The sequence below is a fragment of the Oryzias latipes genome, chromosome 3 (assembly GCF_002234675.1).
Source record: "Oryzias latipes chromosome 3, ASM223467v1".
NCBI classification, from domain to species: Eukaryota; Metazoa; Chordata; class Actinopteri; order Beloniformes; family Adrianichthyidae; genus Oryzias; species Oryzias latipes.
Genome location: NC_019861.2, coordinates 18,742,430 through 18,760,211, shown reverse-complemented (window position 1 = coordinate 18,760,211; position 17,782 = coordinate 18,742,430). Strand labels below are relative to the sequence as shown.

Genomic DNA, 17,782 nt, shown 5'->3' with positions numbered 1-17,782 from the left:
TTTCATCTTAATCTGCTTAATTTGAATTTTGTATCTTGTTTAAATGTAAAGTACTTTGTACCCTGATGGTATTGTAAAGTGCTAATTAAATCAAGTTTAATTCATTCATTCATTCATCAATCATTCATTCATTCAATGAAAATAATTAGTAATGCAGCTACAGAACAATTTATCCCCACATACACTATCATCCCATCCAAAATTAAGATTTTGAGATGGGCAATAAGGAGAAAAATACAATAATTCCCAAGAAAAATGTCCCCAACTGGGAACACTGTAAAGTTTTGCAGAGTGTGCAGCAGTAAATCAGCCTTCACAGTCATGCACATGCTGCTCCAGCCTCTGTTACTTTGTTGTTGTTTTGTTTTGTTTTTTTCATTTCATTGTACCTGAAACAACTCAACACCTCACCTCACTGCCTCTTCGACGAAGGTGTGTTTTGCTGTGTAACGCATCACTTCACTGATTAGATCTTCCTGCAGAACAAATGCTGTGAGCGCCTGAAAGTAGTTTATCACAAATTCTATCAGTGATTGATACAAGAGTACATACAAAAATGACTAGAAGGCAAATTACCCAGCCCCCCTGAAAAACACACACTCTTTTCAATCAACTAAAATACAAGCATATATTGTCTATGTTTTTTGTGTGCACACATACGTGTGCATGCGTGCGTGCGTGCGTGTGTGTGTGCGTGTGTGTGTGTGTGTATGTGGCAGTTTACATGTGCAATGTGACTCACCAAAGAGCCAAGAAAGATGTTTAGAATAAGCAGACCGGTAATAAAGAGAAGTGACAGCAGGAATATCACAACCCAGAGTTAGCTGTTCAAGACAAAAGATTGAACTTTTGATCTATCGGAAAAGTTTATTGAATAAATAAATAAATAAATATACCCAGAGATGACAAATTAGCCCACTTCTAGATGATGATTGATCTATCCACACGCACATGCAAAAAAATAAGCACAAACGGAATCAAACTTTGATGAGCATTTGCATTACCCCTTTCCTTGTTTTCTGTCTTCTTCCTTTTTTAAATAACAAAGACCAAAAAAAAGTATTGCTGTTTTATGTGACAAAAGGTTTACATTTCTGAGAATTAAATTTGCTCTCGTGGTTTCACTTTTCACAGCAGGATTCATTTCATCACATAAGCAAACAGGACAGAATAATCCCAGTAGCCAACCTTAACATATTGTACACACAGACTCAAAAATGCACAATATGAAAGCCAATGTTCACTTTTGTCTATGAATCATTTATAATTTTTACGAGCGACTTTGAATGTTAATTTTCTTTTCCACAAAAAAACTCATGAAACAAAATGTAATAAATATAAACAATGTAATATATTTAGATTCTCTCCTCTAAATAAACAGCATTTTTAAACAAATGCAGATTTTATAACTTTATTCTTAATGATTAGAAATATTTGAACACCAGCACATTAAGCACAAGTTTGTAAGGAATGTTCAGCTGAATGAGAATTGCTGTTCCTCCATTCTTCATGCAGCAGATCACTGGTCCCTAACCTTTCTCATTTCACCTTAATAAATAAAGGGAACCAGATCACATATGTACTCTGGTCTGAAGGTAAAGTGCCGGTCATTGTTGTCAAGCTGCAAATCAGCAGTTAAGCTAGCGGTCAAGGTCAAAGTAAAGGATGGTCACATTTCTTAATAGGGCTTGTTTAAAAGCAGCAAAATTCGGTTAAGAGCTTTGTACTCAAATGCAGTTTGCTAATGGGAGGAGGAAGCAAGAAAATAGACTACATTGTAAAAAATAAATAATTCTGAACTGATTAAAAAAAACACAACTCCGCCCAATCCAACGGTCCATTTGAGTGCCAAACTGAGGAAGAAAGTAATTAGTAAAAGTGCTTATTAGGCAGTTTAGTTAGCTTTAAATTTTTTAATTAAATTCTACAAATATTTGAAATACAAAAATTGTAGTTTTACACTTTTTATTGCAGTTGAAATATAATTGTTTCCATTCTGAGCTATTCACAAACTGGATTTCATCTTTTCTTTTAGCCCTTTTGTGTTTTTTTCTTTTCCAAATGAAAAAGAAAACTTTCTAATCCTTGTTCGCTCATGCAAGATTTGCTTTTGTCATGTTTCTGTTCCAAGGACTTCAAAATAAACACTGTCTGACCTATTCGAGATGTTTCTGTTCGCTCCAATCCAGCGCAGACTGTTACTCAATATATTTATCTTGACCCTTTGAATAAAAACCTCCTCAAGCTTCTCACGTCTCATCTCACGCCTGCAACTCAAACTGAACTCTTTGATAAATGAACACTAGACTCCAGTTAATGAAAGCTGCTGATGAATGATGTAACAAGCTGAAACTTCTTAGTGGATGCAGAAGAAAGAATTGCTGATTACTTGAAGCTTTATGAGTGTTACTAAAAATCTGCTCTAAAGTTTTCCACAGTATCACAAAGCACACATTCTTTGTTTCACGCACACAAGCCCATATATACACAATGTGGCTTTTAAGCTCTACCTTTAGATCTTCTTTTCTGTTTTCTTTTGTCCTGCTCCTGTCTGAATTGTACCCTGGTGATCTGTCTACCACACAATTGTTTGAGCATTCTGGGACTCGATACCAGAGCAATCTAGGACAACTTAGAAAAAGTAAGACACTGCAAATACACTGGCACACTCAAACAGAGACAAAAAATGGGATGAACATAAAAAACTGCAAAGTTGACTTTAGTTTGTAATTTCTGGAGAATAATAGAAAAAAATACTGTAGTTTCAGCAAGTTGTCCTTAGTATCTAAACCAGGCAGCTTACAAAACTACTGAACTATCAGAAGAAAGATATTTCTCCCAATCCACCATCCATGCATCCATCCATCTATTTTCTTAACCCGCTTTATCCCTTAGGGTCATGGGGTTCTATGCAATCCACTTTTTACATGAATCTGTTGATGAAAAAACCTTTTACCTGATCACATGCTTTAAGCCTTTGCCCCTATGGTTGTCACCCTCTGTAACTTTTTTAAAAGCCAATTAAAAAGTCACACATAAATGCAGCCTGGTTTTGTGTGCATTAATGTTAAAAAACGTTTCCTGATAAAGTCTGGGTAAGTTAAATCCAAAAGTAGCCATCAGCTCAGCTTTGTTGTACTGACAAACCAACTTTAACCCCTTGACCCCTGAATTTATTTCCAGCTATGGGGGAAAAATAGGTTTTGACTTTCATGTAGATGCTAAATTACTGTAATTTGTTAGCTGAAGTGGTTTGATGCATATCAATTGGCATCATGGGTTTTGAAGGTGTTGTTCTGAATGACAAGTCTTTATCTTCAACAAATTCCACCACAAGGCATTTCTTGGCTGTTTCATTTATCCTACAAACTATAGACTATCCATGGACTGCAAATACCTTGTAATGGTAAAATGGTGCACACTTGTGTGGCGCTTTACGACTGTCAGGAACTGGTGGTGGAGGACCCAAAATGCAGGAGACCAAGCTTGGTGACAGGAAATAAAACATTTAATAAACAAACTGAAACATGACAATGGGGCAAAACAAAAAGGTGACACAACAGAGCACATGACCTGACAAGGGTGAACAGAAACCAAGACACTTAAATAGGCTGAGGGTAATTAACTGAACTGAAGACAGATGTGGATCATTAACCTGAAACTGGAGTGACTGACAAAATGAAAACCAAAAACATGACCAAGAACAACACCACAGAATCCTTACAAAGACCTTCCTTGAAGGGCCAAAGCGCTTTACAGTCCCAGTCCCATTCACCCATGCACAAACACATTGAGACATTGATGGCAGCTCCACTGCTGAACATTAGTGCCAACCTTTAACCACCAGGAACAATGTGTGGTTTGGTGACTTACCCAAGGAAACTTCGACACATGGGCGGGCAGGGCAGGAATAGAACCGCCCTACCTCTGCACCACGGCCTCCTCAATGTAGAAAAAAAGGCAGGACATTAAAATCCAACAAAGCTTACAAACAGGGCAGCTTTTCACATGGTGCTCACATCTAGTTTGTTTATCACTGCAGACTTAAACTAAAAAAAGAAAAGAAACATGTTTTCACTTCAAGTCTCATACCCTGTCAATCATAAAATAAGTTTAGGAAGTTTCAGACATCATACAAAAATTACTGTTTTTTTGGAGCCACAACAGAGATTGGCCTTTAATTAATTCCAGTACAAATATTTTAAGTAAAGACACTATTTTAAATCCCCACAAAGGCTTAATCCCAACTTAAATAATTACACTTGAAAAAAGCTTTAACAATTGGAGGGAAAATAAATAACTTCTTTCAAAAAACTAAGATGAGAGCAGCTGTAGTACGAGTATCAGCTTGACATAGTAACAGAAACTAATTCAAACACTGTCACACATCATTACAAACACAGACATATGCATGAGCAAACAGCCTCATTTGCAAAGGAATGGGACTCTCCATTAGACTAACCTGTAAACAAACGCATACTCGTATCTCTCTCCATCTCATCCCCTAGAGAAAAGTACATTGTATGGATATCTGCTAACAAGAATTTTGCATTTCAATTCATCAGTAGTAGTGTGCAGGTGGTAGGTGCACAGTAGTAATGGAAAATACGGGCGGTTTGTATTGACAGGTCATAGAAGTCTTGCTGTGCTTTTGAAAGCACTTTGTATTTAGTGTGTAAATATAATAAAAACATTGGTAGTAAGCAGAGGATAGGGAATGAAGAATGGGATTTAAAATGTGCATATTTGTGGCTCATTGTAAACCCAGAGAATACAAAAGAGCACAAATTTGAACTATTCCATAAAACCTGTACTACATCCCTGCAAATATGTGCTTCAAGAACAAATGTAAATCACCTCTGTGCCCCTTCTTCTTCATAAAAAAGAATACTCTTTCCCACTGCTGCATATCTTGAGCTGCAAGTTCACAGACGCACACGAGCTAGAAAAACTGACAGCATGACATAAGAGAATGACTAAGGGGGCATTAATGCTGGAAGTTGCACCAGGGTTGCATTCCTTGGACAGTCCGCTTCATTTGGCAAATGTGAAAGCTCATCTGAACAAATCCTGACCCGCTGGAGAACGAGAGTTTTGGTTCACTTCAGGGTGAACCAAAGTGTCCAAGTGAACTAAAAGGAGCAAATAACATAAGTGCAGTATATTACAACTACAAAAACAGCACAGCGCTGAAGTAGGGGAAATTACACACAAAAAAATGGAAACTGCTTGAGAGGGTAAACATGATGTAGTGAGGAAGTACGAGCACTCAATATTATCTGATAATCAGAGAGTTAGCGGGACTATCCGGTTCCTCTTCGTGCTTCTTTTCCTTTCTTAATCAGACAATACTGTATCCAAATAAGTAACATGATTAGCATGCATAGTTTAGTCTGTCCCAGGTTTTGGTTTGTTTCTGATTGTGACCCGGCCATTATATTTTCTATGTCAAAAATTATTAGGTTTTTTTGTATGGTCCTGATTCACAACAATTTGAATAAAGAAATACTCAGAAATGCAATTTTTTAGCTTAATTTTCATAATATATCTCCTCAAAGGACATGAGAGAAACACCCATAAGATGATTTTCATCGGAGTGGCTCTTTAAATGCAAAACAACTCAAATTCAACTGACTCCTTGTTCAAATCCCTTTGTCTCTTTTACCATTGGCAAGAAAGACTCAATTGAGCAAACTAACATCCATGAATCTATAAATATTACTGAGAATAAAGCTAAGTGCAAAATGCTATTTGTCCATCACAACGATGCTGCATTTTCAAATACAGGTAAAATATAGTAATCCCTGCAGCTAAAAGAAAACTATGGGGAGACGTTTAGGTGGCTCACGCTTAATGATCACATTTTTTACCACTAATGCTGCAAGCTTGAGCTATTGCATGACCTACATTTCTCCTTGAAAATAGTAAACTCTTCTGAAAACTGCAACACTAAATTGCTGTGTTCTTTAATCAGTTGCACTGGATGTACCTGGTGAACAAGTCAAGTGAAAGCAAATGTTGAAATGCCATCTGATGGGGGCATTTGTCTGTCATGGACAGTACATTTTAGCGGACAGATAAATGAAAACGTTTTTTTGCGTTGTTATTAGCATGCGTAAATGTATGATAAAACATCCCCCGGTTTAGATCTATAATTTTGATAACTTATGCGCCTCTCACTTATCTAAAAACTGTCGACAACTTGATATATAAAAAAAAGCTGAAATGCATTGTTTTATATCTAACAGGGGGTGGTAGACAGCAGAGTGAAAACAAGTGATTAGGTTGATAAATGTGTTTGTGGACTTATAAAATGCAGGAACATTTATGTATTAAGTTCCCATAAAAATATCACAGCACTCATCAGGATAGAACAAAAATCAACTGGACCAACCATCAAATCAAAGCACCTCAAGACAGATCGAGTGAAGATCAGACATACAACCACCTACTATCATATAAAATCATTTTATTGTGAATTTCAGAAATCTATGTCCATCACTGTTAAGTGCCGTAACATATCAGAAGAAAAGATGGAATTTATGATAAATCAACATAATAACATAATCACATGAAGCACACTGCAAGGACAATATGGAAGTATGTCCACAAATATTCCGTTAAAGAATTGGAGTGGCAGAAATCCATGCAATGAGAAGTTAAAGCAAGAAAAATAAAAAAAGACAGAGACCACCAAAAGGGAAAGTGTGCCAAAGTATTACATAATATACATATTGATGTGTCCTTGGGAAATGCACTTAACTTCCTGCTTCCTTGGCGAGCGTGGCTTGTAGAGGAAAAGCACTCTGAGTGGTCAAGCAGAAGCGCTATATAAAGGCATTTGTCATTTCTTAAGAGACTCGGGTCCACCATTGGCAGTGATTTAAAGTACAACATGAAAGACGGCTCAATAAATTTGTAATTTTTTTTTTAAATCAGTAAAGAAGACATGAATGTTTTCTTTCTAAGTCATTGAGAACCCAGTGTAAAAAAGAGAAAAGAAAAAAAAACATTGAAGATGTCTGACGTAGAGCAAAATGTGCAAAAATATTCAAACACTTTACCCCAGCTTGTGGCCAATGTGTGTCCATCAAGATGGGCTACAGCTGGTTTTGTGCACAGTTTACACTCCGTGACTACAAAACGCCCCCCAGACTACCAGAACTCCACATGCAACCTGGACACCAGCTGATGTCAGCTCTACCCCAGGGTGAGACTTGGGTTTGGATCTCTCATGTTCACTTATCTGTGACCTAGCCATTTGTGGTACATTTAATAATCCCCCAAGAGCTTCTTTGCATTAGCTTATTTAATTATATTTCTTCGAAACTACCTGTGATGAATAATTAAACGTCTAATTATGCCTTCTCTCTAAAAGCAGACTTTCAAAACCAAGCTCAAGGAAAGCGCGGTGAACTGCGCAGACATGTTCTTCGCAATTAACTTTTGGAGAGTGTAACTGGAAGAAGAGGACTGAGCGTTGGTGCGGCAACTGAGAAATAAATAGTGAAGGAAACTGAACAAAGACACAGAGGAAGTGAAGAGCTGTGGGAGTAACAGTGACAGCAATGAAGCTTTTGAGATCATTGAAACACTCTCATAAAGACTTTTACAAGCCTAAGACTCTTTATATGTGTCTGTGCATGTACACCCTGACAGCGTTCACTGTAAGTACTGTACTGGCAGGAAGATCCTGTCTGTGCTTAGCTCTGTCTCACCATCTGTTCCTGACTAGACTGCTGATATGTCCCATAATACCCTGTTTGCCTTTTTACGGAGGTGGGGTGCATACATTTGGGTTACATCCTGGCTCTTTGCCTTCAACTCATCCATTCATTTATGTATCAATCCATCCATCATCCATTTCAACAATTATTACAATCTTTTTTGTGTTTTGTGTGCTTGGATGCTCATTAACAGAGGAAAAGCCAAGTTGCACATCTACTATTGATGCGACAGAACTCCCTCAGTCAGGCTTCCATTCTGGGTAACAGAACAAACCACAAATAGCTCTGTCTTATTCATCCTGAGTGCCTTTCAGAATCACACACAGAGCCTGTGGGTGGAAACAGGAGTCCCAAGCAATATCTGGCCCCATCCTATATGGCTACTACAGTGAAGTAATCACCACTTGAACAAAACTTACTGTCTGTTCAGGCTGTTTTCTTCACTGTCACTGTGCCTTAAAGGTCACTGTTTGCATGGTTTGCAAGTTGCATAATCTTTTTTAATAATTCGTAATATTCTGTCATAGTTCTGTATCAAAAGTTTGGTCACATTATTTTCAGGGTGGGTTTTTTTTTTTCGCAGGCAAAACTAAAAAGGGTAAGAGCGGTTTTTCTCAAGTTTCTCACCCTGGCATTGACACAGTTTTTGGAAAGGTCACATAGCATCGGTAGCTTTTTTGAGGAGTGGTCAGCCAAACAACAATCAAATCTGTCTCTGCATTTCCTGATGTCAAATCTTTTTTTTCCACTGTCTGGACAATTTTTGATCCTGTGATCTCTGGTCCAGTCTATCGTGCCATTTTGGAGAGGTCTAATATGACGTACTTTAAATGTTGTTGTTTGTTTTTCATTTTCTTTGTTGTCTCATTTCTTTTGGAATATTTGTATTCTGTTTTTCTTATGTTTACCTTTTGTTCTGTCTCTCCTGTGTCGGTTCTACCCATGATTATTTAGGATCAGAGTTGTGGATGAAGGGTAAGTTAAGGTTAGGGCGTTGGCATCAACCCAAAAATCGATATAACTCAAAACCTTGTGTGTGTTTCATTATTTTTCATGCTGATTTGCTGACATGACTGTCTTATTCACACGCCTTCTCCATTTTTGAATCCAGATTGGACTGTTCTCTTGTGAGGAAGGACTTCTGGTTAGCAAACAGCCCTTAAAATTGGTGCCCTGCTGTTTGAAAAAAAAAAAAAAAAAAAAAATTAATACAGTTTTGACTTAGACATTTTTTTGATCAATCTTGTGACAAACTGCTAAAACAATAGAACACAAAACACATACAAGCCAATCCAAAAACATGACACTTCTAAACTGTATTTTTTTCCTGTTAAATTATTTTGACTGTCCTACTCTGACATATCTGATAGACTTCTACAAACCAGTACTGCTTCAATGATTTCCCTGATTAAGGGGGTACGGTGTCAGTTGTTTTGTGTCTTCCTTTTAGTGGACATGCTTGAAGCCATATAATGATGTATAGTGTAAAGATGTTCTTTCCAAGCCTACAATACTTTTCCTTCTTCCGCTCTCCCTCTGTCTCCTGTTATCTATTTTTGGCCTTCTCCATCATGCCCCCATATCTGCCAGTAACATTTTCAGCCCACACTTCTGCTATGGCTGCGCTTTCCTCCATGCAACCTCCACTGGTTTCCAAAATCGTTTCCTTTATTAATAATTGAAATGTGTGAAATTTGAGGAGTTCAAGAAACAGAACGTTGACACAGAAAACAGAAACTCCAAAATCCAAGGTTTGCAAAAAAGAGTCAGTATTATGTCAAGTTTTTTCAGTCTTTCAACAGATGTTGATCCAATCCAGACAAATATCTCACATTTTTTGTGCTTTTCTTGTGACACAACTATTTGTGAAACATCCCAAGTGTTAATGAATACATCACCCTTTGAAAACAACATGAAATCAAAGGTTTTTTATAAGATTCTTTAATATTTTTCCTTCAAAAAGCTGACAAACCTGCTGATGTGTCTCACACTAAAAACACGCTTCTGTTAATTCCAGCTTATTTCAAATTTCACACACACAAAAAGCTGATGACAGTTTCCCAAAACCACATCCTCTTGACCCCATGTAAGCCTGTCTTTGTTAAACATAGCCTCTTTTCTTTTGCTCGCCATAGTGTGATTTTTCATTTCAGTCGTGACTTTTATAGGATCTTTTATCAGGTTTATCTTTGGTTATAAATATGTGCACTATTAAGTCGAATAGAGCAATATTTCTTCTTTTGTGTCTGAGCCATCTGGTCTCTTGAGTCTGAAACCTAAGTGGCTTGCTTCCCACCGCTGAGGTTCGCAGTCGAACTGGGAATAAAAATACCTTTTGTTTCCTGTTTCCTAATTACCACTTTCTCTCTCTGCCCTCTTTCATAGTTTGTCTCAAAACACTAATAAGTTTCCATCCATTCGTTTCTTTCTGGGGCTTTTTTTGTCCCCCTAAGGTGTATAATATCAAACCCTAATCTGTGGGTCAAACTAAAAGAAAAATGTCAACAATTTTTTTTTCCGTAAAGCCTATTGATACTTCAAAATTGCCTTAATTTAGCATCAACTTGAAAGCAAAACCTTAAGGGAAATCTTTTTTTCATAGCGGGAAATAAATTCAGGCACCAAGGGGTTAAACCTCCTCTGTAGAACATGACTGTTTTCCATGGCAGTGTATTAAAAAAAATGATAAATATATCATGAGCTTCAAAATACATTTCAGACTAGTTAATGGCTTCTCTTTAAGACTTCTCTTAGAGCAATAAAAAAATGACTGATGTTGACAACTTGAAGCTAACAAGCCGAAGGCGACAACGTTGCTCCAACAGCTGGATAATGGAAACATCAGTGAAAACAAAATTACCTAAACTACAAGAAGCTTAACTGAAGTGCATGTAGGATCATAACCAGGCTGGTACTGATCTACAGAACGTATCACTTCGCAGTTTATCTTGGAGTCACAGTGTTGTGATGACTTTCTTTTGAAGGATATGCATCCTTTTTTGTCAAATCTGGTGCTCTCCTTACGGTACTGTTGCTATATGGTAGTTTTTTTTTTAAATCTCTATATAAACAGTGTCAACATTTGCAAACTAAGGCTATTTTTATTGTCTTTAATTTTGTATCTCCCTTAAAAATGCAAAGAAAACAAAGCAAAGCAAACAAAAGTGGAGTCCAAGAGATATGTTGGGACACAGTGAGACTTCCAAAAGGAAATACTACATGACTAAAATTACTTTTTAAAAGATTGGCAGAGAACAGTAACTACTGGGAATTAAATATGTTGTTGTTCACCTTTTGGCATATCCCTTCAGAGGTCGCCACAGCGTGGTTTGGCAGGGAATCTTTACGCCGGATGCCCTTCCAGACACAACCCTGTATGTTATTCAGCCTGGGGACCAGCACAGGGGGACCCAGACTTAGGCCCCCTTGTGGCTACATAGTATAATTAGTATAAACATAATAAATAATAATAATAATACAGTATAAACATAATATTCTGTATTATATACTTTTTGTATGAGGCAAAGTTTTTGTTTTGAGCAGTCTCAGATGAGGAGTAGCTGATGTGAAAGAATTTTGCTGCTGGCCAAAAAGGTATTCACTGCTGAAGAGAGGAGTTTCAAAGACAGAAAGTGAGCAAAGACAGCGCTGGAAAAATGACAAACTGATGAAGTCAGATTTATTGCTTTTGTCTATAGCACTCATACAACTCAGTTATTTCAGACCCAACTTTTGGACCTCTTTCAGAAAATAAACTGAACTATTTTTTTTTTCATTTATGGTCAAGACTCAGAACAAAGTCTTTAAAAAAATAAAAAAATAAAACACCATTACTTTATGTCATGCTGCATCACTGTTGCGTTCTGATGCTTGGTTCTGATACACTACTTTACCAGTGTATTTATTCATTTAGTTTCTCATGGTCCACAACAAGACAGTGATGAAACATGATTTTAGTAATAAATCATCATTTCTCTCAGTGAAATAGGACTATCGATCAATGGATGTAAGCATCAATAAATTAGTAGAGCTGTTTATCACCATCATTTGCTCTTTGGTTTAAATTCATAATTTATTATTTGATTTTAATAATGATTGATTCAATAATTTAGTCTATGTTTGTTATTAATTTATGATTTATTTATTTTTTGACATTTTCATTTTATAACTTATCCTGATTGTTTTATTGGTGAAGTTTACATAAATAGTCACTTATACTAAAGATGTTCAAAAATCAAAGCATTGCTTGATGAAGGTTTGCTAGCTCAGTAGTTTTTTGCTATGCTGAGACACAAAAAATAAATACGAATAAACATAATTTTTTTATTCATTTTATAAATCTATTTCACATCCTCTAAGAACAAATGAAGCAAAATGATTTTGTTTCTAAATCACATTTATAATTCAGGCTTTAAAAATGACTTTAGGCGACATTATTTGACTTTGGCACTACAACTTAGTGCTTTCATGAATCAACACATACCCCAAAAAAGCTACAAATGGGGGTAGGAGCAGTGTCAGAGAAAAAAAAAAACTTCATTAATTACCATTAGGCCTAACATCTGGACAGATTTGTACTCACTGTTGCTAAATTAGTGAATAATTTGTCAATTATCTAATTATTGCGATATTTGTGAGTGAATCATGATGGTAATGCAAATTTATGTTTGCAGGAATTCAGGGGAAATGACAGTGTACCCACAAACTTGATCCCCTGTAACCACACTTTTGAGTCCTGACCGCGTAACCCTCAGCGTGTCCCTAAAAATGGGTCAGCTCTCCTAGTCCTGTATTTCTAAAAGTTGAGTAATAAAAAGAACTGTCATGGAATCATGAAAACATTTTGAGGATGGTGACTCATCTTTTGTCCCCGGTGGGATCATATCTGACAATGAGGTTACGAGACATTTTAGATGGGGCTGATGTTGTGTGCCACTGTTAAGAGGACCATTCATCACACAAGGGACTCCTCAGTGCACAGCTTACAGCTGATAAAAAATATATATTAACATTCTATGAAGGCTGTCAATTAAGGATTGCAAGGAAATATATTTTCCTTGTTCTTTTCTCCTGGGGAACTAGATATTATGAGGTAATATTTGAATTTTTTTGTGTGAAGTAAAGATATGGTTAGTTGTTTTGCCAAAAAGGATTTTAAAAAATGTGCATTTACAGAAAGATGAAGCGATCAACATTAAAATGAAAGCGAATTATATAATGATGGTTTTATTGCAGCTGCATGTCAGTCATTAAACTTCCTCAGAAGGGGTGTGGTGTGCATAACAGCAGTCCCGTTGTTTCTTAATTATGCGTAACAAGGCTCAGGCTGCGTCACGCTGAGGGACGAATCTCCTCCAGCATCAGGTGTTCGTCGGTGACCTCGACCTCAGTTCAAAGCCGGAGAGTGAAATGATTCTCTGTGGCTCCCTGGAAGAGGCAGCAATTCTCATTTAGCCCTATGATGATGGAAAGCTTTGTGTCATTACACACACCGTCTGCTCCCTCATCCTCCCCTCCAACCACAGCGGAGGGCGCGCGTCCGTGGTATCAGTTAAGACGACCACACCACCACAACCCTAAAAAAGCTGCCAATCACTTTGACCTTGTGCGTTTACGCACAGGTCACATCGTGGAAAAAACGGATGGAGGGGGGTCGGTCCAAGGCGAGCACAACAAGTGCTCAATAAGTGTCCGTCTCGCAGACAGTCTCCATCCCGCCACCAGCATCCCTTTTCGCTGCCGTGAGAAGCGTTCCCAGCGCGCCCCGGTGAGAGGCGCATAGGCAGATTAGTAACGGTCGATGACAGCCGTTACCTTTAGCTTGGAATGACCCTCAGCATATTCTACACATCACCAAGACGCACTCAAGGGCATTGGGGAAACCAACGCGAGAGCTTTGCAATTTTCAGACAGACTGAACTCCAATTATTTAGCGTAAATCTGTTGCTCACCTTTGCTGTTGTCTTCTTGTGTGTTCAGATGCATGACTCTTCCTACAGTGTGCGCATTTAGGGTCGCCTTTTGTTTCTTGCAAAACTGCGCGCGTTTCCAAACACTTCCCGTGATGAACTCTTATTCCAGTCTATATCGGATGCTTTGGCGCTCAGCGCATTGTTCGGCAGGCACGCAAACGCGCCCGCACTTCTGCGTCCTCTTCCCCTTAATTCTGCTGTTTGATGTCAAAGAAGATAGTCTTGAGAATATTGCAGTTATGTGTTTCGGCTCTATCACTTTCCCTCAGGGTCAGTGATGTCCAACACAGAGCCGCTCCAAAGGTTGATCGCTGTTAAGGTTTAGGGGAGGAGACGATAGGCAGACGGGCGGGGTGACTTGAAGTAATAGGAGGTCGTCTTCTTGGAGGCTGACGGGGCGAATCCACGCTGCTCACTGAGGTCTCCAGTAGAGGTTTTTGGATCCAACAGACCAGCTTTGGGTGGAAAATCTACATCGATTAAAGTGAGAAGCAAATCATTCGATGACAAAAATCACGTCATCCTCAATAGGTACAGTTTGCATTTCTCCTTATATGAGATGAGATATTCTTTATTGATCCCACATTGGGGAAATTCAATTTCTTTATATATATATATATATATATATATATATATATATATATATATATATATATATATATATATATATATATATAAACATTTATAAAGCTATTAAAAACAATCACAGGAAGACGAGACCATCGCGTCAAGCTTCTAATGTCAGAGTCAAAATTTATAAGTATAAATTTCATGTTTGTACGCACAACCAAACAGGTTATCCGGTGTTTTCCCTCACAGTTATTGCCACACTCAACATTGTGTCCATGTCATGAGAAGCCACGACACTTTCAGAGTACTTATCCGATTTCAGCCACTGAACCCAAACATCTCAAGAACATTTACTCACTGTTCACGTTCGCCACAAGTAGCGCGTAATTCACGGTTTATTGGCGCCCTCTAGAGTTCCTCAAGTGTTAGTGAATGATTCAAAAATATGAAGAAAAACGTGTTTTTTTAATTCAAAGTTTAATTGAAACATATGTTAAATAATGTTCAGATAAAGTATCATGCACAAATACACACTCACACTTTAAAGCATTATATTTGCTTATTTACATGTAATTTGCCTGTAATGTGTTGGGCATGTTCAGGCAGCCAGAAATTGTCAAGTCAAACTGTAAATAAGAGGATCTTATTTAATCTCTTTAGTCACTAGAACCATTTAAAAACATTTTAAGATACAAACAATATATGTCTATTTATGCAATGATAATTTTAACTTAGAAAACACAAAGATATCAAATTTAAGGTTAGATTGTATATTAAAGATCCACTTATATGGAAATTGTAATTTTGTTTGTTTTTAACATGTTCTTGAGGCATTTTTCTGATGACGGAGAACATATATAAAGAAAAAGAAGCTTAAAGTTGTGGTTCTGAATATTTCTTTATTCATATTGTTGTGATTTGGGAGCAGACAACAAATGCCATTGGTGTGATTATGGTGCTACAGGTAAGCTACAAGCTCCCTGCTCCACTCCATTCTGACCCATCCATTTGCAGACGAATAGAGACATGTTGGTCTTTGTTTTTTTCATCTGAGCTGAAATCTGGCTTAAAATTGTACGGCTGGATGGCTCCAATATATCTAGCCATTATTGATGCACCTGTAATTTTAGCTTGGGGTTGTAAAGAGACTGTATGGTGGCTGACACAAAGTAGGGGATCGCTTACTCTGCACCAACTGTCCCACCCACAACTCAATTTCTGATAAACTATTGCAGAAACTATGTCCTCAAAAACAACACTGTTTTGTTGATTTTCCCCACATCCCTCAATGAACCACTACCATTTGGCATAATATAGGATTAGAAGAAGAGTTTATATGGTGACCAGGCTTGCATTAGGCTGACTAAAGAGACTGTGAGGCAGTCAATTTTGAACATTTAGAAACCAGAGAAACCTGGTGGCCGTGGATACTTTTCATGAACATGTTACTAATTGCAATCAAAACCTGAGTGAAGGCCATTAACATGAATCTGGTAAATACAATAGGATGAATGGGAAGACAGAAGTGTTTGGCTGTGGTTAAAAAGCATTTAAGCATAATCTGTCCAAGGAGTTTCTTCTCACTGGTCAATGCAAACGGTCTTGCTTTCAGGAATAATCAAAACACCTGCTGTGAGTTTGTTCTCTGAGTGAAACCTACAGAAATGTCCATCAGCAACAGAGCACAATCAGTGGTTTTAGGATCTGCTGCATCTTCAACTCCTGATGGGAGTGAGGAGGGCCGTTTGTGGAGACAGAGCAGAACTGGAAGTTTTTTTAAATGCTGGATGAGGATGGCGACTGTTGTCGATTTTAATGAGTCCTTTTGGAAGCCTGACTTTGCTGTTGGCCCCCTAGAACAAGGATCTGCAACCTGAGGCTCAGAAGCCACACACTTCTCCTTCCTCCCCCCCACTCATTAGTTATGAAATAAAATGCCAACAATTTTAATAAATAAAAAGATTATGAATTGTTTCTGTAAGTTAACAAATATTTGCTTATCATAGTTACAATTTTTAACATGTTGCAAATTGCATTTCTTCAGAAAAATTCTTTAAAATCCATGGGCAGAATTGGTTACCTATTCTTCCAAAATTTAATTCCCCCAAAAAGCTTTGTTTTTAAAAACAATCTTTGAAAATCTTTTAAAATTGTTAATCTAAAAAGGTATGAAATTTCTTCACATTAAGGTTTCATTATTCTTGTTTAATATAAGGGACCAATATTAATATTAATATTAATTACAATGAATCAATGTTAACTCATTGTAATTCATCTTAGCCTTAGTAAGTGCTCTTTCAATTTAAAAAAAAAACAATCATTTAAATTTAATGTAGGAGTGTGGTACAACAACCAATTTTAAATCGTTTTCTTTTGTTCAAAATGACATTTAACTCTTTCATTACCAAAAAAGTGTCGACACAAAACTGTAATGTCTAAATATGGCCACTTGGAGGGACTGCTGGCCTGGACAACAAAGCTGAGGTAAAACACCTGATAGGAATGTGTTCTTTGTGAATGCACACTTTTTCCTTTGCCTTACAGGAAAACAAACATAACTTATCTAAAACACAATCATGGAAATTAATTTGGATTGAAATGATATTCAAACCCATTAAAAGTCTATAATTTATTGACATTCTTTTGAAAATCAAATTAAAAACATTCTTCATTTATATTCCACATTTGAGCTGACCAAAAGGAATAAATATGTATGTGTATGTTTCAGTACAGCTGTGGGTCTTGTACCCTCTGTGAAATGTATTTTTTATAAAATTGTTCAATTTGCACAAGACTGCATTATTTGGATTGGCAACTTTCACAAGAAATACTTTTTTTTTTTTTTTACAAAGAGGGGAACTCAGGCAGCATAAAAAATCAACAAATAAATTAGGTATTATAAAATATAATAAAAAAAGAACAATGCAGCAGTAACACAATCAAAGACAAAATAATAAAAAGGGCATACAAAATAGACAGTTCTGTTGCATTGCACCAATTTTTCTGATTTCTCAAACATCAAACAGATGTACAAAAGAGGGTTTTCTGTTAAACTGCATGAAAATGTAAAAATGTTTTCTAAAAAAAGATTGTCAAAGGAATTAAAAAGACCAAAACAACAACAACACAAAAAACCCCAAAGCCTCAATACATTTGTCTCTAAATAAAATAAATAAATACCAAATGTTTAACTGTTTTTAATATTCCTTAATCTAAAGTAAAATAAAATAAAAGAGTCCTGTGGTAAAATCACCACTTCATTGCAGAATAGAAACAGAAAAATGAATAGGATGTTTTCCCTTATGAAAAAGAAAAATCTACTTTAGAATAAAATGAGAAATAAATGGCCTGCTGCAAATCAGAAGTTATTTATCTAAAAGCTTCTTATTTGGGAAAATTAAACAGCCAACTATGATGAAGGTTGTTTATCTTCTTTAGTTTGCTCATTTGTCTGATCACTGTTGTTTTTATGGTATGCATGTAATTTATTCTGTTTAATTAGATAACTTTGGT

General features: G+C 36.8%; 1 protein-coding gene across 3 annotated transcripts in view; it reads right to left on the bottom strand.

Moving 5' to 3' along the window:
- Window positions 1–14,158, bottom strand: part of LOC101166118 (synaptotagmin-7) — a 100,185-nt gene extending 86,027 nt beyond the window's left edge. Inside the window, exon 1 of one of the 3 annotated variants that reach the window (XM_020713656.2) lies at window positions 13,679–14,158. In XM_020713656.2, the coding sequence (XP_020569315.1) occupies window positions 13,679–13,712 (34 nt within the window). In that variant the 5' untranslated portion in view covers window positions 13,713–14,158. The remainder of the gene's footprint in view (window positions 1–13,678) is intronic. The other 2 variants (XM_020713661.2, XM_011489545.3) reach the window with 2 other exon arrangements.
- Window positions 14,159–17,782: the final 3,624 nt, after the last annotated feature.